Source organism: Mustela erminea, chromosome 5 (genome assembly GCF_009829155.1).
Source record: "Mustela erminea isolate mMusErm1 chromosome 5, mMusErm1.Pri, whole genome shotgun sequence".
Lineage (NCBI taxonomy): Eukaryota > Metazoa > Chordata > Mammalia > Carnivora > Mustelidae > Mustela > Mustela erminea.
In genome coordinates, this window is record NC_045618.1 from 136,736,630 (window position 1) to 136,759,582 (window position 22,953).

At 42.4% G+C, this 22,953-nt stretch overlaps 1 protein-coding gene across 4 annotated transcripts in view; it reads left to right on the forward strand.

Moving 5' to 3' along the window:
• UNC79 (unc-79 homolog, NALCN channel complex subunit) overlaps window positions 1-22,953 on the forward strand; it is a 237,283-nt gene that overhangs the window by 145,734 nt on the left and 68,596 nt on the right. For 3 of the 4 annotated variants that reach the window (XM_032345110.1, XM_032345112.1, XM_032345111.1), the window contains 6 exons: window positions 5,794-6,080; window positions 8,167-8,349; window positions 8,927-9,089; window positions 11,606-11,755; window positions 12,339-13,556; window positions 20,764-20,871. In XM_032345110.1, coding sequence (XP_032201001.1) covers window positions 5,794-6,080; window positions 8,167-8,349; window positions 8,927-9,089; window positions 11,606-11,755; window positions 12,339-13,556; window positions 20,764-20,871 — 2,109 coding nt within the window. The remainder of the gene's footprint in view (window positions 1-5,793; window positions 6,081-8,166; window positions 8,350-8,926; window positions 9,090-11,605; window positions 11,756-12,338; window positions 13,557-20,763; window positions 20,872-22,953) is intronic. The other variant, XM_032345113.1, reaches the window with a different exon arrangement.

The window sequence follows — 22,953 nt, forward strand, 5'->3', positions numbered from 1 at the left end:
AGGTCATGAACATCCACACCAAGAGACCTTCCTATTTAAGACGCACAGATGAATCTAGAAATGTCCTAATCCCTAAAGAAACATGGATACCCTCAATTCTACTCCAGCTTGCAGAGAAATCTCGAGGTCTCTTGGTCTGAATTTGTATCAAGAGAAGGTGTCCAGTGCTAGAGAGCACTGGTAAAACTTTCTTGTATGGCCCTCTCCCCCCATCTCATTGCCCCCCCATTAGTGTCCCAGCCTAAAACCCCGAATTACTTCTCTTTGGGCTTTCTCTTTCTTTCTAGAGATGGTTAACAACTCACATCCTTCACTAACTTGCAAAATGCCTGTTGATCATTAAGACCCCATAACCCAAAGAGAACAGTTATTTTAATAGGAATGCCCCTGTTGGAAAGAATAGTTGTGGGAAGTAGCAGTTTCTGTTGAACATTTACAGGGCACCTTCAATACTAGGAAATATAAAAAGTGCAAAGATACATCAGAAATTTTTATACTCTCCATCAGCTTATATATAGCCAAGGAAGGGAGATATAGTGTGAACACAGGCAAACTCTCCTCTCGAGTGAGTGTGCCAGTGCCATGGAATGGTTCCTATCAGGTGCAGCAGGAGGAGAGTTGGGGGCAGGAAGGATGGTCTGGTGGAGAGGATGTGAGATAGGAAGAGCCAAAGGCAGGGATGGGGAGCATAGGACACTGTGGAGTTAGTCACTGGCCCCAACTTCACAGCCCTTCTGCTGTGAGCACACACAACACACCTACTACTGTGATGTTGGGTTAATGGGCTAGGAGATCAGTGAGGTGGTATAATTAGAATTAGCAACATACTGGATATTTAAGCCAAAGATACAGATGTGGTGAAAAGAAGAGGCATGTGCACCCCAGTGTTCATTGCAGCAACGTCCACAATAGCCAAACTGTGGTAGAAGCTGAGATGGCCTTCAACAGACGAATGGATAAAGATGTAGTCCGTAGTGGAGAATTACTCAGCCATCAGAAAGGATGAATACCTACCATTTGCATCGGCATGGATGGGACTGGAAGAGATTATGCTGAGTGAAATCAGTCAAAAAGAGAAAGACAATTATCATATGGTTTCAGTTATTTGTGGAACATAAGGATTAGCAGGGAGGACATTAGGACCTGGAAGGGGAAAATGGTGGCGGGGGCAGGGGGAGTCGGAGGGGGAGATGAACCATGAGAGACTATGGACTCTGGGAACCAGACTGAGGGTTTCAGAGAAGAGGGGTGGGAGGATGAGCGAGCCCGGTGGTGGGTATTAAGGAGGGCATGCATTGTGCGGAGCACTGGGTGTTATATGCAAACAATGAATCATGGAACACTACGTCAAAAACTAATGATGTATTGTATGGTGACTAACAAAACATAATTTAAAAATTATTAAAAAAAAAGAACTAGCAACGTAAAGCAAACTCATTTATAGTGCTTGATCATTGGGTTCTCTGGAATAAATGCAGAGGAAGCTCATGGAAGCGGGGCTTCCTTCCTGTACCTGATTGTCTCTTGTTGGTGAGACAGAGGTCAGCTTACACAGAGGAATATTCCCTATTTCCTTGCTCTTTGGGGGCCTTACCAGTTTTTCCTCCTGTGTAGAAGAAATATTTACCTGAGATATTTATTTGAATTCAGTGTACTTAGACACTTCTGAAGAATAAGGGTCTAGTCTATGTCAGACACTGCCTCATATTCTGTGAAGGGTATAAAAATGGGTTAAGACATAGCACTCACCTTCAAGGACCTTTTTTTTTTCTCCTAGGGGAAATTGACAAACGAGTAAATAAATTCTGCCTTGCAATTTGCCCCATTTTAGGAAATGGTAAAGGAAATTTTCCTCCATTCCTCCCTCCCATACTTCCGCTCTTGTCCTTGGGGATTTGCAGAAGTTAGAGATCACATCCAGTTGCTGAGAGAGGAGGGTGGGCATAGGTGGGAAGAATGGGTCCTGGGGACTGGGATTTACGGGATGAGATTGGCTGGGGGTCAGGGTGCTGAGAGGTATATCACCCTGAGCAAGACACAAAGGTGGGCAAGTGTTGGCTACGTTCTGAGACCTAGGAGTAGCTCAGCTGGTAAGAATGTTGAGCATCGGGGGTGAATAAGAAGACATAAGTCTGGAAAAGCAGATCCTGATCCTGCCTGGTTTCCAATCATCAAATAAATAAAATTCTATGGCCCTTTAGAGTTTCAGTCAGTTGTTACCACTCTGTGGATAGACTGTGATGGACTCAGCCCATGATAAGGTTAGGGGAGGAATCATTCTGCCTCGTGATTCTGAAGTTGCTTACAGTTTTCATTAGCGAAATGAAAAATAAAAAATTTTAACAAGTTAAATCTCTATGATTAAAACGTAGAGGAATTTCATAGCCTAGCATTCAAAACTAGAATTCAAAAGTGTTTTAATTGTCACATCTTAGAGGAAATATCAAAGGCATTCAGTTTTAAAATGGAAATGTCATGCCCTTTGTAGATAACTTAAAACAGTAATATTGTCTTTATTAATAAAATTCTAGCTTTTCTAAGCTAATTTTTCTTAGGGATTTGATGAAGGAAATTTCCTTTATGAAGAGTATACCAGTGAAAAGCATATGCTGTTTTAAAGAAAGACAATAGACAAGGCATAGACTTGCAAAGCCCGCAACTAGAGAAGTAAGTTTTTGGAACAAAGATTTTTTTCACTTTATACAAAAAGTTTCATCAACTAGTTCTTTTTTTTTTTTTTTTCAGTACATTTAATGGTTTGTTAAGGCTCACTCATTATTCCCCATTCAGGGAAAACAAAGGAAGGAGCGGCAAACTGAAAGCTAAAACACTGGAGATCAATGAAAATGTATTTCAAATGAAAATAGGGCATTTGTGAAATGGTACTTACTCATTAGGAAACTAAGATTTGATGGGAAAAGTTAGGTTACATGTTTTATCTTATTATTATTATTGTTATTGTTGTTATTTTGAGGTGGGAGAGGCAGGCAAATGAAGAGAGAGAGAGAATCTCAAGTAGGCTCCACATGCAGTGCAGAGCCTGATGTGGGAGTCAGTCTCGGGGCACTGGGGTTATGACCTGAGCCGAAATCAAGAGGCAGATGCTTAACCAACTGAGCCATTCAGACACCCCAGGTTATATACTTTTTAAACAAACATCTACTTGCAATGGAAAGAAGAATTTTGAAGTATTTAAAGATGAAGCCTGATCATTTATTTTCTAGACCTGAACTAGGATAGAATTAAATGAGGAGCCATTGACTTAGCTGGGCTTTTTTTGGAGCTCCCTTCTTCTGTATTGAGGCCCCTGGATTCTTGGGCTATAAAATAAAGGGGCAGCTCCTTCCCAAATGCTCCCTAGTTCCATTTTTCACGTGGGGACTTTGGAAACTAGCCAGTCTGAACTTGGCCGTGGCTGAGCAGGACAGGGCTGCCAGGTCTGTTAAACCTTGCCACCCCGAGCAGAGACACATTGAGGAGTGAAGCTACATTGTGACAGCTATCCCTTGCTGCTGCAGTAACATTGAACCCTGCAGGGAGCCTGCATTCTCACACTTGTCACATTCTTGGCCCAGGCTTGCCCAAAGCAATAACTCCTTGTAGCTGTAAAGTAATACTCTGGAGAAGAAAGAAATCAAGACTGAATATATCTCAACGCTGGGAAAATAATCCTCTAAACTTTTAAAAATTTTATGTTATGAGGATTTACGTAGGTATTGCTGTTGGCCTGATCTTCTATCCCAAACATTTAATTAAATTATAATATACAGCAATACTTCACATTTCAGGCCTCTTGGCGAAACAGGGTGTTCCACATAAATTGCTTCTTCTCTTGGTGGCTGATACATGCCTCATAAGTAACAGTATTTTCAATTTGTTGATCGCTCTCATCCATACAAGTCCTTAGGCTTTATATGAATGATTTGGGGGTGAAAGCTACCCTAGAGTATGCTGCCCACATTTACTCTTCATACAGAGACTAGGAGACAGAAAATGTGAATGTTCTAGGGTAGTATTGAAGTTCATCAGACACTTTACCCCTAAATGAGAGAGAGGCCCTGAGACTTGTTGACTCTGTTGCTCTAGAGATGGATAATGATCCGTCCTCTGCCTGTCACATTTGCACAGTCGGACATTAATTAGAGCATCTGGGGAGAATTACACAACCAAGCCTGTTACCTCACATACCAGAACTAGTAAGTTCTGAATTTGGCATTACCTTTGTGCCACTGCTCCAGAGAAAATTGTTTGGCCTTGAGACGGTTAATTTCCACAGTCCCCAGAAGCATTTCTTCTATCCCGCTTCTCTTGGCTGTGTCCTGGAAGACTGGGGTTTTGCCAAATTGGTTGAGTTAATGGATATAAATTACTACCTATCTCCTTCTCGTATCTTTCGTGCCATAATTACATGATATTATATGATGCATGGTATGGTATGGTCCCGGTTTGGTTTATAACCAAATATATAACCGGCTTACCAACCCGGTTTGGTTGGTGAGCAGAGCCGGTCATCGTTTAGCAGAAATTTTCCTTGCAGGGTGAGCGATGAGAACCCTGGGTGCGTCATCTAAGCCACCAAGCAAAAATCTTGTTTTCCATTTAGAAAGTGTGAGGTTGCCTGTCAAAGAAGGGACTAGGATGTGAAGGGTGTTTGGAATAAGTCCCCAAACATAAACAGAGAAGAGTAGATCTCCCCTTCAGCAAGAGTCCTAAACTAAACCAGATCAGAAGAAGCAGAAAAACAAACAGAGACAGGGTATAATTTCTGACTTTGACAAATAACAGAGAGAAAGCCGAAGTCAGGGAGCTGCTGTGATACAGTTATTTGTTAGGTTACAAATAGATCAAGGGCTAAGGTATTCTTTTCTGTCCATGTAAACTTTCAGCTCACCTTCATGTGGTATTTTTCTGTTTTTAAGAGCTCATGCTTCTTTCTTTCTGTCTGTCCCCTCCCTTATATGTTTCTCATTACATACAGCAGGACTTATGATTTGCTATTTGTAATTTTGACTATATCTTTCATAGAGTACTCATTGCTATAATCTCAGGATTTGGAAAAGAAAACTTTACATTATTTTCCACCAGCTGATTTATGAACATAACTGAACTGAGATAATGTATATATTTTAAGGATTTTATTTACTTATTTGACACAGAGAGAAAACGTGTGAGCACAAGCAGGGGGAGCAACAGGCAGTGGGAGAGGGAGAAGCAGACTCCCTGCTGAGCAGGGAGCCTGATGCGGGGCTTGATCCTAGAACCCTGGGATCATGACCTGAGCCAAAGGCAGATGCTTAACTGACTAAGCCACCTAGACACCCCTAAATTGAGAGAGAAATTTTAGCAAAAGAACTCAGTGGATGCTTTTGTGCTCAGTGCATGTTAGATATTATTTTTGTGGTTGTTTTTATGTACTTATTGGACAACGCTGGAAGGGAAACTTCTCTTTATCATTGAGGATAAAACTGTGCCAAGATATTTAAAAAATCGCTAAGTACAAATTTGTTTAGGTATTTTTCTTGCCTTCCAAAGAGAACCTTGTTTTGTAGTGCCTTTTAAAATTTCTATTCCCTTATTACTTCCAAATTAATTGGTTGTTGATGAAATAATAACGTTCACCCCTGAACTAATGCTTTGCTGAGTAGACCATATTTTGCCTTCACGTTGGTCCAGAACAGACTCCCTAAGTATTTAGTGGAAGCCGAAGGGATGGTGTTTTATCAATAAGTGAGATTTCCTTGTGAGCTTCTTTGGGAGGGAGCCACCCACTGATGACCTTTCTTGTACTGACAGGACAACAGTCTCCCGAGAATGATAACACCATCAAAGACCTGCTCCCAGAAGACGCTGGGATTGACCACCAGACCGTCCATCAGCTGATTACAGTGCTCATGAAGTTTATGGCCAAGGATGAAAGCAGCGCTGAGTCAGACATCAGCAGCGCGAAGGCCTTCAACACGGTCAAGCGGCACCTGTACGTCTTGCTCGGCTATGACCAACAGGAAGGTTGCTTCATGATTGCACCTCAAAAAATGCGCCTGTCAACTTGCTTTAATGCATTTATTGCAGGAATTGCCCAAGTAAGTGTAAGCTTCCAGGAGTCAGATCGTTAAGGTTTTGGTAGAAGTAAGTCATTAAATTCCATTTAGCCAACCTAGGTTCTGTGTAAAGGTTTGTGCAAGTGACTTTATTAGGAAGGCTCATGTGGAAGGGAGTATAACATGAGGAAGACCAATAGGGAATATAGGGCTTTGGGGGTGGGAGGGGGTGAGTAGAATATACCTAACATGAAGTTTACCATTTTAACCATTTTTAAGTATGTAATTCAGTGGCTTGTAGGTATATCTGCATTATTATGTAACCGGAATCATTATCCATCTGTAGGATTTTTCATTATCCTAAACTGAAACTCTGCCTATTAAACAATAACAGAGTGTAGAGCTTCTGTTTGTGTTTTTTATTTTTTTTTTAAATCTTCTCTCCTTTTTGGCTTCAAGTGGAGAGCTAAGCTAATCGTAAAACTTTCTTCATGTCACGTTATCGTCATTGGCTTTGTACGTGTTTGCTTCTCCCATCTGCTGTCGTTGACAGCGTGGTGTGCACTTACCATGCTTTAATTCTTAATTGCCCCCATGGTGGACACGCATGTTGCTTGGTCCCAGCTTCTTACCACTCCAGACAGCTCAGCAACGAACATCCTGCCCGTCCCCAGCACTGTGAGAATTCATTTGAGATATGAACGCAAGAGCAGAAGTGATGAGTTATTGGGTTTCTGTATGGCTAACTGGACCAGCGCTACGCCAGTCTGCAAAGGGTGTAGAACTTGAGGCTAGAGAGAAATCGATACGAATTTCAACTCTGCCACTGTTATCATCTGTTGAGGCCTTAAGTATTCTCTGTTTCTTTGCTCTTTGGTAAAGACTTTTGTTTTGAAAGATTAGGGATGACACGTTGCCAAACATTTAATCAGTGCCTATCTCATGGGAGGAGCTCAGTGAGGGTCTCTGTTACCAACTTGCTCAAATAGATTATAACATAATGAACACAGTAAGCCAAGTAGGAGCAATCTGTACATAGCAGTCTTTTGCTGGTGCTGGTGCTGGAGGGTTTACCACCCACACTCGGCGGCTTGTGATGACGAGACGATGTGCCATCTCAGAGACCAAACTTCCCTCCCTTCCTCCTTTTTCTCCTCACCTCTCTCTTTCTGTATTTACATTATGCATATTTACTTAATAAAGCAAAATATTAAATTCAAATCTCCACGAAGCCCACAAAATGTTTCTTAGGAGATAACATATTGGTGCCAGTATGTTATTGCTGGCTCCCAAATTGATTACATTCATTTGCACATATATACAGGTGTACGTGTGTGCACACATTTTCTGTAGTAATGGGATCGTATTACACATATTGATAAATACAGGTAACCTTTTTAAGCCTAAAATTGATTATGAAGTCAATCATGTTAATAAATTTCTATCATATGCCATTTAATGGGGGGTATAGCTCAGTGGTAGAGCATTTGACTGCATATGCCATTTAATGGCTACATAGTATCCTATTATCATACAAATAATCTTTCACTTAACTTATATTGTTGAACATGGAGGTTATTTTCAATTTAGGGTGACTATAAGGCTGGATATCTTTACGTATACATCTTGGAACAGTTGTCTGATTTTTTTCCTTAGGGTACATTTAGTTGCTATACTGTAGGCTATGTACTTTTCCTCACTTCTGAATAGATATTGGTGAATGGCCCTCCTGAAGGGGTGTGTTGAGTAATACTCTTGCCATTGGCATTGGAGAATGCCCATTTCCCCCAGTGATGACCAATGGTAGGTGTTTTCATTGATACTAGTCTAATTCTAGTTACTAGTTCAATAGAACATTTTAGTAAAATATTGTTCCCCATGGATAATTTAGGAGATACATCAAATAATTAGATAATTAAGTGGATAAAATGATTTTAACTGGCGAGGTTCTTTTATTTCTTGTAAAGTTTAACTTTTCTCCCTTTAGGGTCACTGGCCATTACTGTTCACATTTTGTGAGATGTGTTTTCCAGCTTTTGCCTGTTGTTTGGATGGGTCATATTTTCCTTTAGGCTTATGGGTGTTCTCTGTAGTTTTCCTTCAGTTATTAATATTTTTCCTATTTCAGGTAATGGACTATAACATTAACCTGGGAAAACACCTTCTCCCCTTGGTGGTTCAGGTGCTCAAATACTGCTCTTGTCCTCAACTACGGCATTATTTCCAACAGCCACCTCGTTGTTCCCTCTGGTCCCTAAAACCTCACATCCGGCAGATGTGGTTAAAGGCCTTGCTTGTCATCCTTTACAAGGTGAGTTCCAGCGGTCACTCCTTTTTGGGCTAGAATCATTCTCTTAGAGAGGAGAACACTTAAGGGATCTAAACTGAGAATTTTGTAGGAGAGTAATCTGACCTTCACGGGACAAATCAGGATACATAAAATTAGCATTGAGAAGTAAAGGGACATTGGAAAATCAACAGCAACAGAGACCACTCCGGCATATGTTATGAGCTGTAGGAGATTGAGATCAACAATCTGTGTTTATGCTCAGCATCTCATATTTTATCTGTGTATGAATTATAATCTCAGAAAGCAAAGAAGATATTTAAAATTATATTCCTATGCCAGATGTTTATGCCAGGTAGTTTTCTTAAAAGGAATTGTAACTGCGAACTGGGCATTCCTTGCTGTCCGTGGTTTAGTGCAAGAGAAAGGAACCACAGTCCCTTGTCCCAATAAGGCCATGATAAAAATTTCTGGTTTTGCTTCTCGGTATATTCTCTTCATCCCCAAGAAATACCAAGGAAAGTATCTAGCAAGATCACGTGGAAAAACTTACCCTTCAAAATAACCGTTTGTATTTTTCTCCCTCCATTTTCTTGAGCAGTATCCGTACCGAGACTGTGATATCAGCAAGGTCCTGCTGCATCTGATTCACATAACCGTCAATACGCTCAACGCTCAGTATCACAGCTGCAAGCCGCACGCCGCGGCGGGGCCTCTGTACAGTGACAACAGTAACGTAAGCAGATACAGCGAGAAAGAAAAAGGTACTTTACATGCCTCAATTCCATCCCGAACTTAGCTTGAATATGTGATACAATTCTGTACGATGTTTTTCTTAGGAGATAACAGAGTGCCCCCAGATATCATTCTGGAATCAAAAAAATCACCTCCGGCTTCATTAATGTTCCAACTTTCCCATGAGTGCCACTGCCTTAATTTTTTAAATGAGCATTCGAAAGAAATAGTTGAAATGCTTCTGAACCCCATTTCATAAGAAATGTTTTGTTAAAAAAAAAAAAATGTGTGCTGTTTGGTAAAGGAGCCTTTGTAAGCCTTTCCCTGTGTGTTGGAAGCATCTTGCTTTGGGCGATGAAGTAAATAAAGTCTCCGCTGGCACTTGGTAGAGCCATGATTTTGTCGTCTCTAGTTTGCTCCTGAACTTGGTGCAGAGTCCAAATTTGCTGAATTGCTTCTTCTTAACTTCCTCGGTCAATAAGAAAATGATTTAAGGCAACTGAGAGGACATTTTTTTTCTGCAGTTTAAATTATTTCCAGTATCAACACTTTTTATATCGATAGCTTTTCTGCAAAGGAGGCAGGTGAATAAAACGTTAGATAGAGTAAAATCCCAGCCTGGATGTTTTCAAGTGAGAGCTGAAAACCAAGGTGTGTATCTTTAGTGTAAGTTACAAGTCTAGCCTTGTAAAAGGTGACATCATCTAGTCCAATCCTGGGAGAAAGCCAAACACCCCATGACCCTTTGTGGAGTTCTGACTTGGTAGGACTGCTCTGGAAATATCTCACTAGGGATAGATTGGAGCTAGTGTTCATATAGTTCTAGAAGGTCCAAGAAACTGGCCATAGATGGAACTGTAAGTTCTGGTACCATTCAGATCCTTTCTGAAGAGTATCTGGTCTCCCAGCTTAGGTCCCAGTTTTTGGAAAATAGGATAGATTCTGTTAAACTCTAGATATCCTCAGTCCGGGCTCAGTGTCTGGGCGAGTCTCAGATGAGCCTTTCTGAAGGGGAGGAGCCATCCTGAAGTCCTTTTATCTCTCCTTCAGGACATTTTGAGAACTATTTCAAAATCATGTCTTGAAAGTCACATAACTCTTTTCTTGAAAAACTGTTTTTCAAAAGGGACTATTTCCTTTTCTTTAAGGACATAAAGAAAGAAAACATTACTGTGTTGTATCTCCCTAGAAACATGGGAACTTAATAGGTTTTGTCATCATTGCAGAAGTTTCAGCAGGGATTTTGTATCATTTTGATCATTAACACTCATTTTTTTTTTTTAATTTGACTAAGACAAGACTAGTAGGATCACTTTATCTATCGTCTGCTGCTTCAGATTTCACTTAATTTAGAGTCTTGTGTTTAGGACAGGATCAGTCCTTGAAATCTGGCTCTCCCCTTGTATTCCCTGAGTACTCAAGAAATCTTATGTAGTTGTCATCACGCCTGAGCGTCATTTTGTCATATAGGTAGACATCAAATAGGCCCCATGATTTCAGTGATAGTCACCTTGAATAATAGGTTAATTCCATTTACTGTGGTATGAAGTGCATTTCTGTAGCCTTTTATTTATTGATTTATTTTTTAATTGCTGCTTTGTACAGGGTTTTGGTCTTTCCAAAGGATGAGAGGAAAACATTTATTAAGTGACCTCTGTGGGTTGCAACATAGCAACCCCTTCCTCACGAATGTGTTTTTGGGTTTATCTTTGGTTTAAAAGTGGCCCAAATTGGGATAAAAGAGCACACAGCAGGAATCTCGCTAGGCACTCTACGTGACGGGCTTGTGTACGGAGCTTCGGGACCCTCAGAGTCAGAGAATCTTTCTGGGGTGCGTGATAGTTGCACACGGCAAACACCACAGAGGAGGGTCTTAACTCTAATAGGGGAGAATGTTATTTTCTGTTTTCTTTTTCCTTCGTTTACTCTTTCAGTCCATAATCATTTGTGGAGCTTTTGAAATGACTGGTGGCTTTTCTAAGCTTTTTCTGTGTGTTGTGTGTTTCATTGCCAAATGTAGAGTACAGTATTTTGCATTCACAAAGTATAAGGTGCATGTACTCTTAGGCTGTGTCTATGCCAGTTCTCACGTCCCAGGAAGGTATAAATCTATTTTTAGAAAGGGCGAGAGTGACTCATTTTGTTTAATTTTCCTTTGCCAAATTAGCCTGAGAATTCACCCAAAGTGAGCATGTTCAAAGAGCGTGCAGCAGATCCCCAAAATGTGTGTGTTACCCGATTTTAAGAGCACTGGAAAAATCCCCCCAACCCCCCAGAGGCCCTCTTGGAATATTGAGATGCCTCTCTTGAAAATGCTGCCAGTGGTCACACGGAAAACGAGAGGCAGCCTCGTAACAGGTTGCTCTGTCAACATTCGGATAATTGGACAAGCGGATGAAATACCAAAGCCATGGCCAGAACTTGAGCTGGTGTAGAAACCAGCCCAGACTGTGTTCCCTCACGCTTTCACTGAAATGCTTGTGTAGATACAGCCTAAGAGAGAGTAACCTCCCAAGTGTAATTTTGACTTTCTCTCCCCAATTAGAAGAAGATAGTGTTTTTGATGAATCTGATATTCATGATACACCTACTGGACCCTGCAATAAAGAGTCTCAAACTTTTTTTGCAAGATTGAAAAGGATAGGCGGCAGCAAAACCGTGAAATATCAGCCGGTTGAGATGAATGTGCAGAGAAGTATGAATTTTTTCCTCTTAGTAATTTTATGCAGAAATGTTGTACTCTACCGTTTGTTTGGGGTGAAATCTTGATTTTATTATGTTACTACACATTTTAATACCGTTGATTTTATATATATGTATGCACAAACAGTATATATATATCCACACTTATATATATACGTGACTTGACAGATACATCATTAACGTCATGATTGTCTGAGAGGGCCATTGCTTGATTTGATTTGTTGCAAAATGTTTGCTTCTCTTCCACACGATTTGAATACCGTTTCCCAGATCTGCCTCAGCCCCAAAGCGGTCCCCCTCTCCCGTGCACACGTGAATAGAGCTGAGGAATCCTGAAGCCTGATTTTGGAAATAAGATCTTAAATTGCCATTTCGGGTTCTCTCATTCCAGAGTTTTCTGGGTTTTTGAAATGAGAAGGAACTTTCCAAAATGCTTGGCCAGAGAGTCACTCTTCCCTCCCGTTGGAGCTGGGATTGTAATCATGATTTATGCCAGTCGTGTGCCCAAGTAGGAGGGGGGAAAACGTGGTGGCATCTCCAAGTAAAATAGTACTAGCTCTTTCTGTTTCAATCAGGTGAGATAGAGCCGGCTGATTATAGAGAGACGGGTGCATTACAAGACAGCATTCTACACTGTGTGAGAGAAGAAAGCGTTCAGAAAAAAAAGCTGCGGTCTTTAAAACAAAAATCTCTTGATATAGGGAATGCAGACTCCCTCTTGTTTACATTAGACGAGCACCGAAGGAAGTCCTGCATAGACCGGTGTGACCTAGATAAGCCTCCTGCCCATGCTGCTTATGTCATGCAGAGACATGACCATGGACGTCCCAGACAGAACTCTGCTGCGAGGCCTGACGACCCTGAAGGCCCCGAGAACCCAGCGGCGGAAAGTTTCCAAGAAACCCGCAGGCCTGTGATCCCCGAAGTCAGGTTAAACTGCATGGAGACGTTTGAGGTCAAAGTGGATTCTCCGCTCAAGCCTGCTCCCAAGGAGGATTTAGACCTGATAGATTTGTCCTCTGACTCCACCTCTGGGCCTGAAAAGCACTCGGTGCTCTCCACATCTGACAGCGACTCTCTTGTGTTCGAGTCTCTTCCCCCGCTCCGCATCGTAGAGAGCGACGAGGAAGAGGAGACCGGGGAGCCGGCAAGTGCTGGGGCCTCTGGTAAAAATGCTCCCTCCTCTCCCTCCCTCTGCAGCCCCCCCTCGGTCCTCAGCCTCAGCACAACGCCCCTCGTGCAAGTAAGTGTGGAGGATTGTTCCAAAGACTTCTCTTCCAAGGACTCAGGAAGTAACCAGTCAGCAGGTGCCACAGGCTCCGCCTGTGTTGTTCTGGAGGACCCCGCAGACTCTGAAGAACGTTCGAGACTGGAGGAGTCCCAGGACTTCTCCTGCGGCAGCCCTCTCACGCTTAAACAAAAGCGAGACCTCCTCCAGAAGTCCTGTGCCCTCCCAGAGGGGTCACTGGATGACAACCCCGAGCCCAGCATCGAGGAGGAGAAGCCCAGCGGGCCGGTGCCAAGTTCAGGGGCAAAAACTGTCCTCCTCAAAGTCCCAGAGGATGCCGAGAACCCAGCGGAAAGTGAGAAGCCCGACATGAGCGCCGAGTCGGACACAGAACCGAATCCCGAGAGGAAGGCAGAAGAGGAGGGAGCTGAGGAATCCGAATTCAAGATCCAGATTGTCCCCAGGCAGAGGAAACAGCGCAAGATTGCTGTCAGTGCCATCCAGAGAGAGTATCTGGACATCTCCTTCAACATTCTGGACAAGCTGGGAGAACAGAAAGACCCAGGTAAGCTCATCCCCCTTATTCCGCCCAGCCTCGCGCGCAGGTTTGTGCATCTTTCTCATGCAGGTCTCGGCACTGAGTATGCGTCGCGCTGTCTTATAATGTCAGAGAGTGACATTATAATTGCCTCAGAGTCACTCCGAACCCACCCGCTTACTGCAGCGTGCTGGATTCAGATGTGGTTCTACAGGTTCCATAAACGTTTCCGTGTTTGTTGCTTTGCAACATTTAACGGTCCATTCTTGACCATCCTCGGCACTACGAGGTGGTGGCTAATTCTTATCAAACTAGCCCAGATACCATCTCAGCCCTCCTCAAACAGCAAAGTCATTAATTTGAACTCTTTCTGCCTTCTTTGTGTTTCCACACTTTAGCCAACTTTGATACGTTGTCCAAAGAAGGGAACAAACATGAAGGGCTAAAATAAAGCAAAAATTGCTTGGAATGGTTAAGAATCGACTATAATCCTGTGGGGTTCATAGCAGATGACAGAATCTAACCAAATGTCAACAGTCTGGTGGACATTGTGTGTCCAAAAAACCCTAGTTCCTACCTAGAACCTTATCCATGGGCACCGCCTGATGGCGAAGTTGTTACAGCTCATGGATTTCCTGCCTCAGCTCTCATTTCTCACCTTTCCTTGGAGGCATGGTTTTTAAAAAAGATAATTTGAAAAAGCAGCAAGCTGATAGCCCACCTCATCCTGAAACGGTCTTTTGCAGTATTCCCATGACGCTGATCTCAACACTTTGTGTCTCAGCTCAGATCTAAAGAAAAAGAAGACTATGATTCTTTAGAAAAAAATGACATTGTCTTGAAATGATCAGTATAGTAGATGCATAGCCTGTGGGCTGCTGAGGACTGGCAAAGATCTTGGAGACTTGGAGACCTGTAGTGGAAAACCCATCCTTTTCTGTGAGAAGAGGCAGACGCTCTAAGGAAGTGATGTGCCCGGTCTCATGACCAGACGGTCACAGGGCCAGGACGATTGTCCTGATTCTAGTCCGTCCTCTCCCACTGCTCCACACAAAAGCAACTCCCAAGACAAGGGATTCAGCTCTTTTACTTGCCCCAGGCATTCCCTGAGAGTTTCAGCAGCTCTCTCCCTCCTAGCATTGAGCGGTGTACCTTGCAGGTGTTCTGGAAAAATCTGTTGAATGGATGTTAGTATATTTGGAAAAGGTCGTGCTCCAGCCAGGCAGGTGGGAGAAGAAGAACCTGGTGATAACAAAGTTTAAGACGGTTTCTAGGGAAACCGGAATACCTTTTTATGATTTAGAGCCAGGAAAATGTCTATGCATAGATGGAGAAGAGCACTGACCTCGAGACTCTAGAGGTCTGGAGGGTGGATACATAAGAAACCATCCAAGGTCTACAGAGTGGGTGTGTGCGGGATATAGGTCGTAGTGTGTGTGTGTGTGTGTGTGTGTGCGCACGCACACACACGTGTGTTGCTTCCTTTATCCATCGTATGTCAGATTGTTCCCCAGGCTACCAGGGAAGAGATTGGTTTCCTATTAATACACTTGCTATCAGAACAAGAGGAAAGCATCTGATAATTATGATGTCTTTAACATGTTTATAATATATGTGATTCTGTCAGAATAGTTTTGTATCTGTATCTGTCCCAGCTCTCACAGACACACTGACTTACCGTCCCTCCCTCACTGGTGCTGGAAGAAGGCCTGGCCTCAGAGGAAGACACAGGCCTCTCTAGACCCTCTTGCCTCTATCGCTAGAGTAAAGGGAGGCCCAGACAGCTACGACTTCTGGTCCTTCCGAACTCAGAGCCTTGCTGCTGCTGATTGCCTTGAGCCAAGAGGTCCAATTACACTGCAATTCCTTCTGTTCATGTCAGTCCCTGAAGGAAGGCCCAGGTCATTCTTCTAATTTCCATAAGGCTGTGCACATCTTCTGTTCTGAACTTTCGTCCTACCTTACACTAACTACTGAACTCTTCCTCTGTCCTTCATGAGCAAAATCCCATAAACGCTCTCATTTGATGACTCCCTTCACGCCCTAGTCTAGCGGAAACTCGGCTCTCCCCCAGGGACCCTGCTTTCCTCACTGCCTCGTGCCCTTGGGCTTGGGTGAGGGGTAGACCCCTTCCTTGCTCACCGCTGTCCCTTTCAGACCATTCCCACCTTGTCTCTAAAACCATCCAGTTCTGGGCGCCTGAGTGGCTCAGTGGGTTAAGCCGCTGCTTTCGGCTCAGGTCATGATCTCAGGGTTCTGGGATCGAGCCCCGCATTGGGCTCTCTGCTCAGCAGGGAACCTGCTTCCTTCTCTCTCTTTCTGCCTGCCTCTCTGCCTACTTGTGATCTCTCTCTCTCTGTCAAATAAATAAATAAAATCTTAAAAAAAAAATCCAGTTCTGAACCTCATACTACTGACCCCTGAGGACAATTATCTGGTGACAGTTTGACTCCTGGCTCTTTTTTCATTCTTGTCTAAACTGTTTCTGCCTGAATTCTTACTGATTCCAGTATTAGAGTAGACGGCCCTTCTGAAGCTCCAGCGTCTCAGTTCCTTGAACTCATCTTCTTTGGTGACTTTCTTTTTATCCTTCACCCTCTGTGATTCATTCCCATGGTCATAACGCAGACCTTGTCTTTAGCAACAAGGGCAGCCTTTCCACAATGTCGTTCTCATGCCTCCCATCCTCTGATTTCCATTTCCTCTCTCTCGGGACAGCTCTGTATTGTCCTTTCATGCGCTTCCCCTACTTTGCGTTTTCTCTCCTCTTCCTTACTCAGCAATGAGTGTAGCCCTCCCTGCACCCTCTTGGCCTTTGCTCTTTCAGACCTGCTTGGCCAAACACACGCCTTGTCAGATCCACCTTTCCGTCTACCTCCATCTGTGCTTGTCTGGTGATTGTGAGTGGAAAGAGTCACTTAACAGTATTGACTGGTCTCATTTTAAATTCATGACCATAAATCTCAGCTGGCCTTAAACTTAAATCTCAAACTACCTCAATACTATATTTCCCTGGTGCATTCCCATTTCCATTCTCCTGAGTGACTATTTCATGGCTACTTGTCTTTCCAAACTTCTGATAACTCTTCCTGTTTGACATAATCAGCAGAAATTTCCATAGCCTCCTATTACCTCATCGGCTTGCCTTCCAGTATCTGCACTTGTACAGCTGGCTGGGGCTACAGGCGAACTGTCTAGTTTTGCTGTTTACAGCCAGCTTTTCCACATGTTGACAAGATTCCATTTCTCTTACCTACTCAGGGATATAGGCCCAGAAATTCTCCCTTCTTTCTCTCCCAACCCCTGTTATTCACCCCCCACAAGGTATTCTTGACTTGAGCATATGAACATGATTTTATTTCTCTCTTTAAAAAAGTTCTAGGGCGCCTGGGTGGCTCAGTGGGTTAAAGCCTCTGCCTTCGGCTTAGGTCATGATCTCAGGGTCCTGGGATCGAGCCCTACATCGGGCTCTCTGCTCAGCGGGGAGCCTGCTTCCCTTCCTCTCTCTGCCTGCCTCTCTGCCTACTTGTGGTCTCTGTCAAATAAATAAGTAAAATCTTAAAAAAAAAATGTTCTAGATCCTGATTCTTCCAAGTATCTCATTTTGCTCCTCCCCTCTTAGCAAAACGTATTAAACAGTTGCCTATACAATCATTATCTCCAATTTTCTCCTATTCTATTCTTTCTAAAAAGAATTCATCATTCCTAAAAGTTTTCATCTCCAGTGGTTTGCCCAAACATCACTTGTCAAGGTGCCCGATGACCTCCAGCAGTCGGTACTTAGCTCTTATCTCCTCACTTTGCTTGGCTTCCTGGATACCTTACTCTCTTGGTTTTCTGCTTATTCAGTGGTCACTCTTTCTAAATCTCTTGTTTGTTCCTCCTTATCTCCCTAAGGAGGGAGTGTCCTAGGGTCTCATTCCTCTGTCTACACTCACTGGGATGATCTCACTCACTGGGTGATCTCATCTGGTTTTATGATTTTACATATTGTCTGTATGCTGAGACAACACTCTCAGTTGCCTACTACTGGAATAATGCTGTGTAACAAATAAGCACAACATCTCAACAACATGTAACGGTAAGTCCATTTGGTCACTGGATTGGCTAATCTAGGCTGAGCTGGGGTAGGTGGCCAACCTCCCTGGAACCCCTGAAGCCTGGGAATATCTTCTCATGGTGATGGCAAAGGCACAAGAGAGCAAGTTTAATCGTACGGGCACTTTTCAAGCCTTTGGTCGTGGTATGCCTGTAAACATTTCCTTAGCCAAAACAAATCACCTGGCCAAACCCAAAGTCAAGAGGGAAATATATCCTGCCTCTTATGAGAGGGGAACTTCTAGGTCATGTGGCAAAGGGCATGGATTCAGGGAGGGGTGAAGAATTGGAGCTGTGTCTATCAAGTATTACATGGGATGTGCTCATTATAAAAAGTTATCTGCTGTTTATCTGAAATCAAGTTTTAACTGGGCATCCTCCATTTTGTCTGATCACCTTAATCTACCTTCAAAATATATCCAGAATCTGGTTTCCTCCTACTTTATCTCTTGCTTCCACTCTGCTCTGAGCCCCCACACCTCTCACCGGGTCAGTGATTGTAGCTTCCTAACTGGTCCCCTGCCTGCATCCTATCTTCCCAACACAGCAGCTAGAGTGACCCTTTAAGACATGAGACGATAGCATTCCTCTGATTAAAACTCCCAGTTGGTTCCCCATTTCTTTCATAGTAAAAACTCAGGTCCTTGATATTTCTGGAGTGCTCTGTGGTCTTGATTCTCATTAGCTCTCGGACTTCATTGTGTGCGGCTCTTGCCCTATTGCTTCTACACAGCCGTGGCGGCCTCTGCCATTTCTTGAACACTCCCCGCATGGTTCCACCTGAGAGCCTTTGCGCTGGCTGCTTCCTCAGCCAGAAACTGTTTTCCCCACAAGTCTGCCTGTTCCCTCTCTCCCTTCTATTGATCCTTTGATCAAACACCAGATTCCCAATGAGACCTGGACCACACCCCAGCTTTTCACCCCTGTCTGGCATCTTGGAATCCCTTCTTGTCTCTGTTCTACAGAGAATTACTCTTCTAACATACAACTTTACTTTTATGCATGTTATTTTCTGTCTCTCCGCACTAAAATGAAAGGATTCTTGCCTAGTTTGTTCACTGATTATATCCCAAGTGCCTAGAAGAGTTTCGGCAAATATCTGATGAGTGAATGAATGAATGAATGAATGGTTATAGCATTTTCTGCACATCACTATAAAAACTTAATAAAAGTATTTTAAGCTAAGGTATAGGTTTATTCCAATTTTTGTTGTCTTAAACTGTTTACAAATGGAAGGTTTCATAGAATGATTTAAGACTGAGCAAAAATTGCCTGGCATATGGAATCTTTGTACACTAATGATTATTACCAAGTACCTTATAGTAATGGCATTTCTTTAAAATTAAAGATATAGCAAAGATTTTAGTTAGCCTAGCAAAACTCTAAAAATCTCAATGAGCTTTCAAAGAATTCTAGAAAATGAGCTTCAAGCTTTCTCATTCTACATTATTGGTGAGAATATTATGCCCTAGGAGTGACATACATGAAACAGAGGCAGGTGAGTGTGAAGAGAGGTGATTTATGCATGTTTTTATTTAATCCTAATTTTTTTTCGACTGTGTATGTTTTGAACTAGTGGTTTGGGGAGAATACCTAAGAGAAAAGTAATAGCCTAACGTTTGATATCTTAGTGACTAAGGTAATTTAAAACAGGTTGCTATTTTGTGCTTACTCAAGAGGGTTCAGGAAACAGTTATACTTTTTTTTTTTCCATCAAAAAATGGTTATTCTGGCAACCATATCCATTCAGAAAGACCTCTGAGAATCAAAACTGGATGTTCCAGCATCAGTGCTTGGAAGCTTTCCTCCCAGCCTCTCATTTAAGGTTGATTTTACTTTTATTTCTGACAAGTATAGTGATCATCCAAAGGACAGAATAACATCTTCATACTTCAGTTTGTATGTATGCATGAATGTATGGTGACTTGCTCTGTGACAGGAAAATAATTGACAATAGGAAAAGAATGAGATAGAATCATCATGAAGCTTGAGAACTTGAAGCCATTTAGGGAGGTGTCCCCAGATAACATGGGACATTCATGGACACCTATAGGGTAACTCCAGGCACCTCAATCTGTTCAGTGTATAGTATTGCTTAAGATGGCCAGGAGATTTGTCAAGAATTTGGGGGCAGGGGAATGCTATGATAAACCATTAAAATTTGTAAAAGTTTTTTTTTTCAATTTAATTTAATTTAGTTGTTTTTCAGTGTTCCAAAATTCATTGTTTATGCACCACACCCAGTGCTCCATGCAATACATGCCCTCCTTAATACCCACCACCAGGCTCACCCAACTTCCCCCCTCCCCCTCCCCTCCAAAACGCTCAGTTTGTTTCTCAGAGTTTTAAAGGACAATCTTACCTAGAATAGTGTGGGACAGCTTGTTTCCCATTGTTGATGAATTCAATAGTGTATGCAGAAAATATTTCTTCTTAGATACATTTGCCAAATAGAAGGAGCAAATGACACAGTCTATTTCTTGCTCACCTAATATAATAAAAATCTGCATTCATTGTATTTATTCCAAGTTAGAAAGAGCCCCTGCTCCTAAATTACTTATGGCTTAGCACAGGTTCTAGACAAGTCAATAGATAATGACATTAGAATGTGTCCAGTTTGGGAAAGGTTAAGGACAGTGTGTCCTGGGATTACATAAGAGGATCACATGACCCATTTTTTCGTTTGTATTTTTTGGGGGGAAGTGGGGGTTCCTTGAACCTTCTGGAGGAGGAACTGTCTGTATAATTGAGATGTAATTAATGAGTAACAAGTTGGCAGGAAGAGGTGGAGTGGTGGAATGATGTAGGTGGAATGAACTGTAAGCATCTTTAGGTAACAGATGAAAAGAAATTCAGTTCTGGAAAGATGAAGTGCCTGGCTCCAGGCTTTAGCTCTGTAACTGTGCTTTTGTTAATCTCCGAGAGGCATGCCCTAGATACAGAATGTAATGGGGAAACACCTTTAATGGAATTTGGAAACCAGCGTGTATATAATTCCATTAAAGTAATTGGTAGGGCCAGAACATACAGAATGATTTGAATGGGTGTATTAGTCAGGAAGCAAAAGATATGGAGAAGGTTCTTGAACTTGTTTTTCATCAATGTTTTGAACTTTAAATAATACTTCTGTTTGTAGATCCCTCCACTAAAGGACTTTCAACTTTGGAAATGCCACGGGAATCCTCGTCTGCCCCTACATTAGAAGCTGGTGTGCCAGAAACAAGCAGCCACTCCTCAATATCAAGTAAGAATTCCCTCGGTGATCTTTTCACCTTTACATTGATTTTGGAACAATATGTGCCACATTGTTTTCAATGTTCACACTCCTGGGGTCAGGGTTTTTTCTTTATATACGTCATGCTACCTTCCTGGGGGACACTTGGCAGTAAGATCTCAGGGATCCTGAAGCATAGGCTCAGTTCTGTCAACATCTCAAGTGTTTGATACATCAGTAACATTACTGATTGGCCAAGAATCCCAATCTGTGAAGGAATAGTCACTGAATTTCATAATTCCAAAAACCTAAGTGTTATCGATGAGTAGCTTAAACATAAGGCTTAGAACTAGTTCTGGGACAAGTGAAAAGCATTGTTCACGACAGAATTTTACATTGAACCCCTTTGTTTTATTTGAATCACTTCCATCAGTGAAAAAACATTATCTAGGTTATCACAAAATAAATATAACAGATAGATCATGATCCCAGAGTCATGATGGAATCCAGTCCTTCTGGATCTGAAAATAAAAATGGCATGAAATTTTACAGGATCTGTAGGGGGCAACTATTTTGAAACTGCCTTCTGTGGTTGGGTCCTAGATTTTGTCCTAGAGGAGCATGAGTTCTGTTGAGGTGAAGGTAAGGGTGTCCACCTGCCTCGGTGGACCCGTTGAGAGACCTTAGCTTGGGAGGCACAGCTCCTGCAAGCCCTCGTGCCACCTGCTGGTCACTTTTGTGCTCCCTATAGACACTGCATGAGGAGCTAGTTAATTTTCATTTGATCATCTTTTCAAATGAGGGTGATTCCAAAGACCAGATAAAGATGTTAGCTCAAATGCTGGACTGATAGCATGGAACAACATCGTCATCTTCATGAGTCATTCATTCATGCATTCATTCATTCAGCAACTATTTATTAAGTGTCTGCTGGGTGCCGGGCACTGTGCTTGCCACTGGGGATCCGAGGTAAAAAAAATAAGAGATACCCCTTGTTCGAGAAGTTCATAGTCATAATAGTTAATAATAGTTCCCATTTATTTGACACTCGCCATGTGCTGGGCACTGTGCCAAATGGTTACACACATGTTCTTTTACTCAGTCCCGACATCGGCCCTGCATGGCAAATATTAGTGACCCCATTGTATAGACTAGGAAACAGAGGTTGGAGAGGCTAAATGACTTGCCTAAGGTTGGGTAGCTACTAAGTGACAGAGACAGGGGTTGATACCAGGTCTGTTTGATTGGCAAATCTGTGCTCTTTTTTTGGTGTCACACACTGCTTTAGAATAACTCAAATTCACTTATAATAGAGATTATACAAATTCTAAGAAAGTGTTTTCAAGTGAGAGTTACTTGCCCTTTTGGTAGCAAAGAACAGCTAGTTTTGGGTTTAATTGTTCTCGTATCATAAAAATCTGTTTAATAACATGATAGAACGCCCATTGGTAAGCCCCCATACTAGAATCATGAAAGTATATTTTCTCCTCCTCATTTATATGAATCATCCCCCAAAATAGGAAGATAGTGAATTCTAATCAGAATTCCAAGTTGGATGTAATTTGAGATAGGGTGACTAAGTCAGCCGATCTTCAGTGCTAGTTACATGTGTCATGAAATAAGCGTATCCAATGTCTCATGATCCTAGAGTCATGACTGACTCTTGCTTTTCTGGAGTCAGCAGAGTACATCATTAGATTTCCACCTTCCTCCTCCTCTCCACTACAAGCATGCATTCGATGGTTGTTGGTGGTGTGTTCTTGGAGACATCATGCCGGGCACCTCACACACTGAGCTGAAGGTTAAGGGTTTTTACTCTCAGGGAACTGTGCTGTCTTCACACACAACTGAGAATCGGAGAAATTATGAAATCACTAGAGGCTTTAAATCTTCCTTTGAGCATACGCATTTTTAAATTGGTTGAGTCTCATACAAGATTTCTGCTTTTGCATTTGACCTGAAGTTGCACTGTTTCAAGTGGGTCATAACACTGTAAATTTCACCAGTCAACAAGAATCAGAGATCTTCTGTGTTGGTTGGCATAGCCATTATTGTGAATTTAGTCATGGACTCCAAGACATAAGAATTCCCGTCAACATTCCCCTCTTTGGA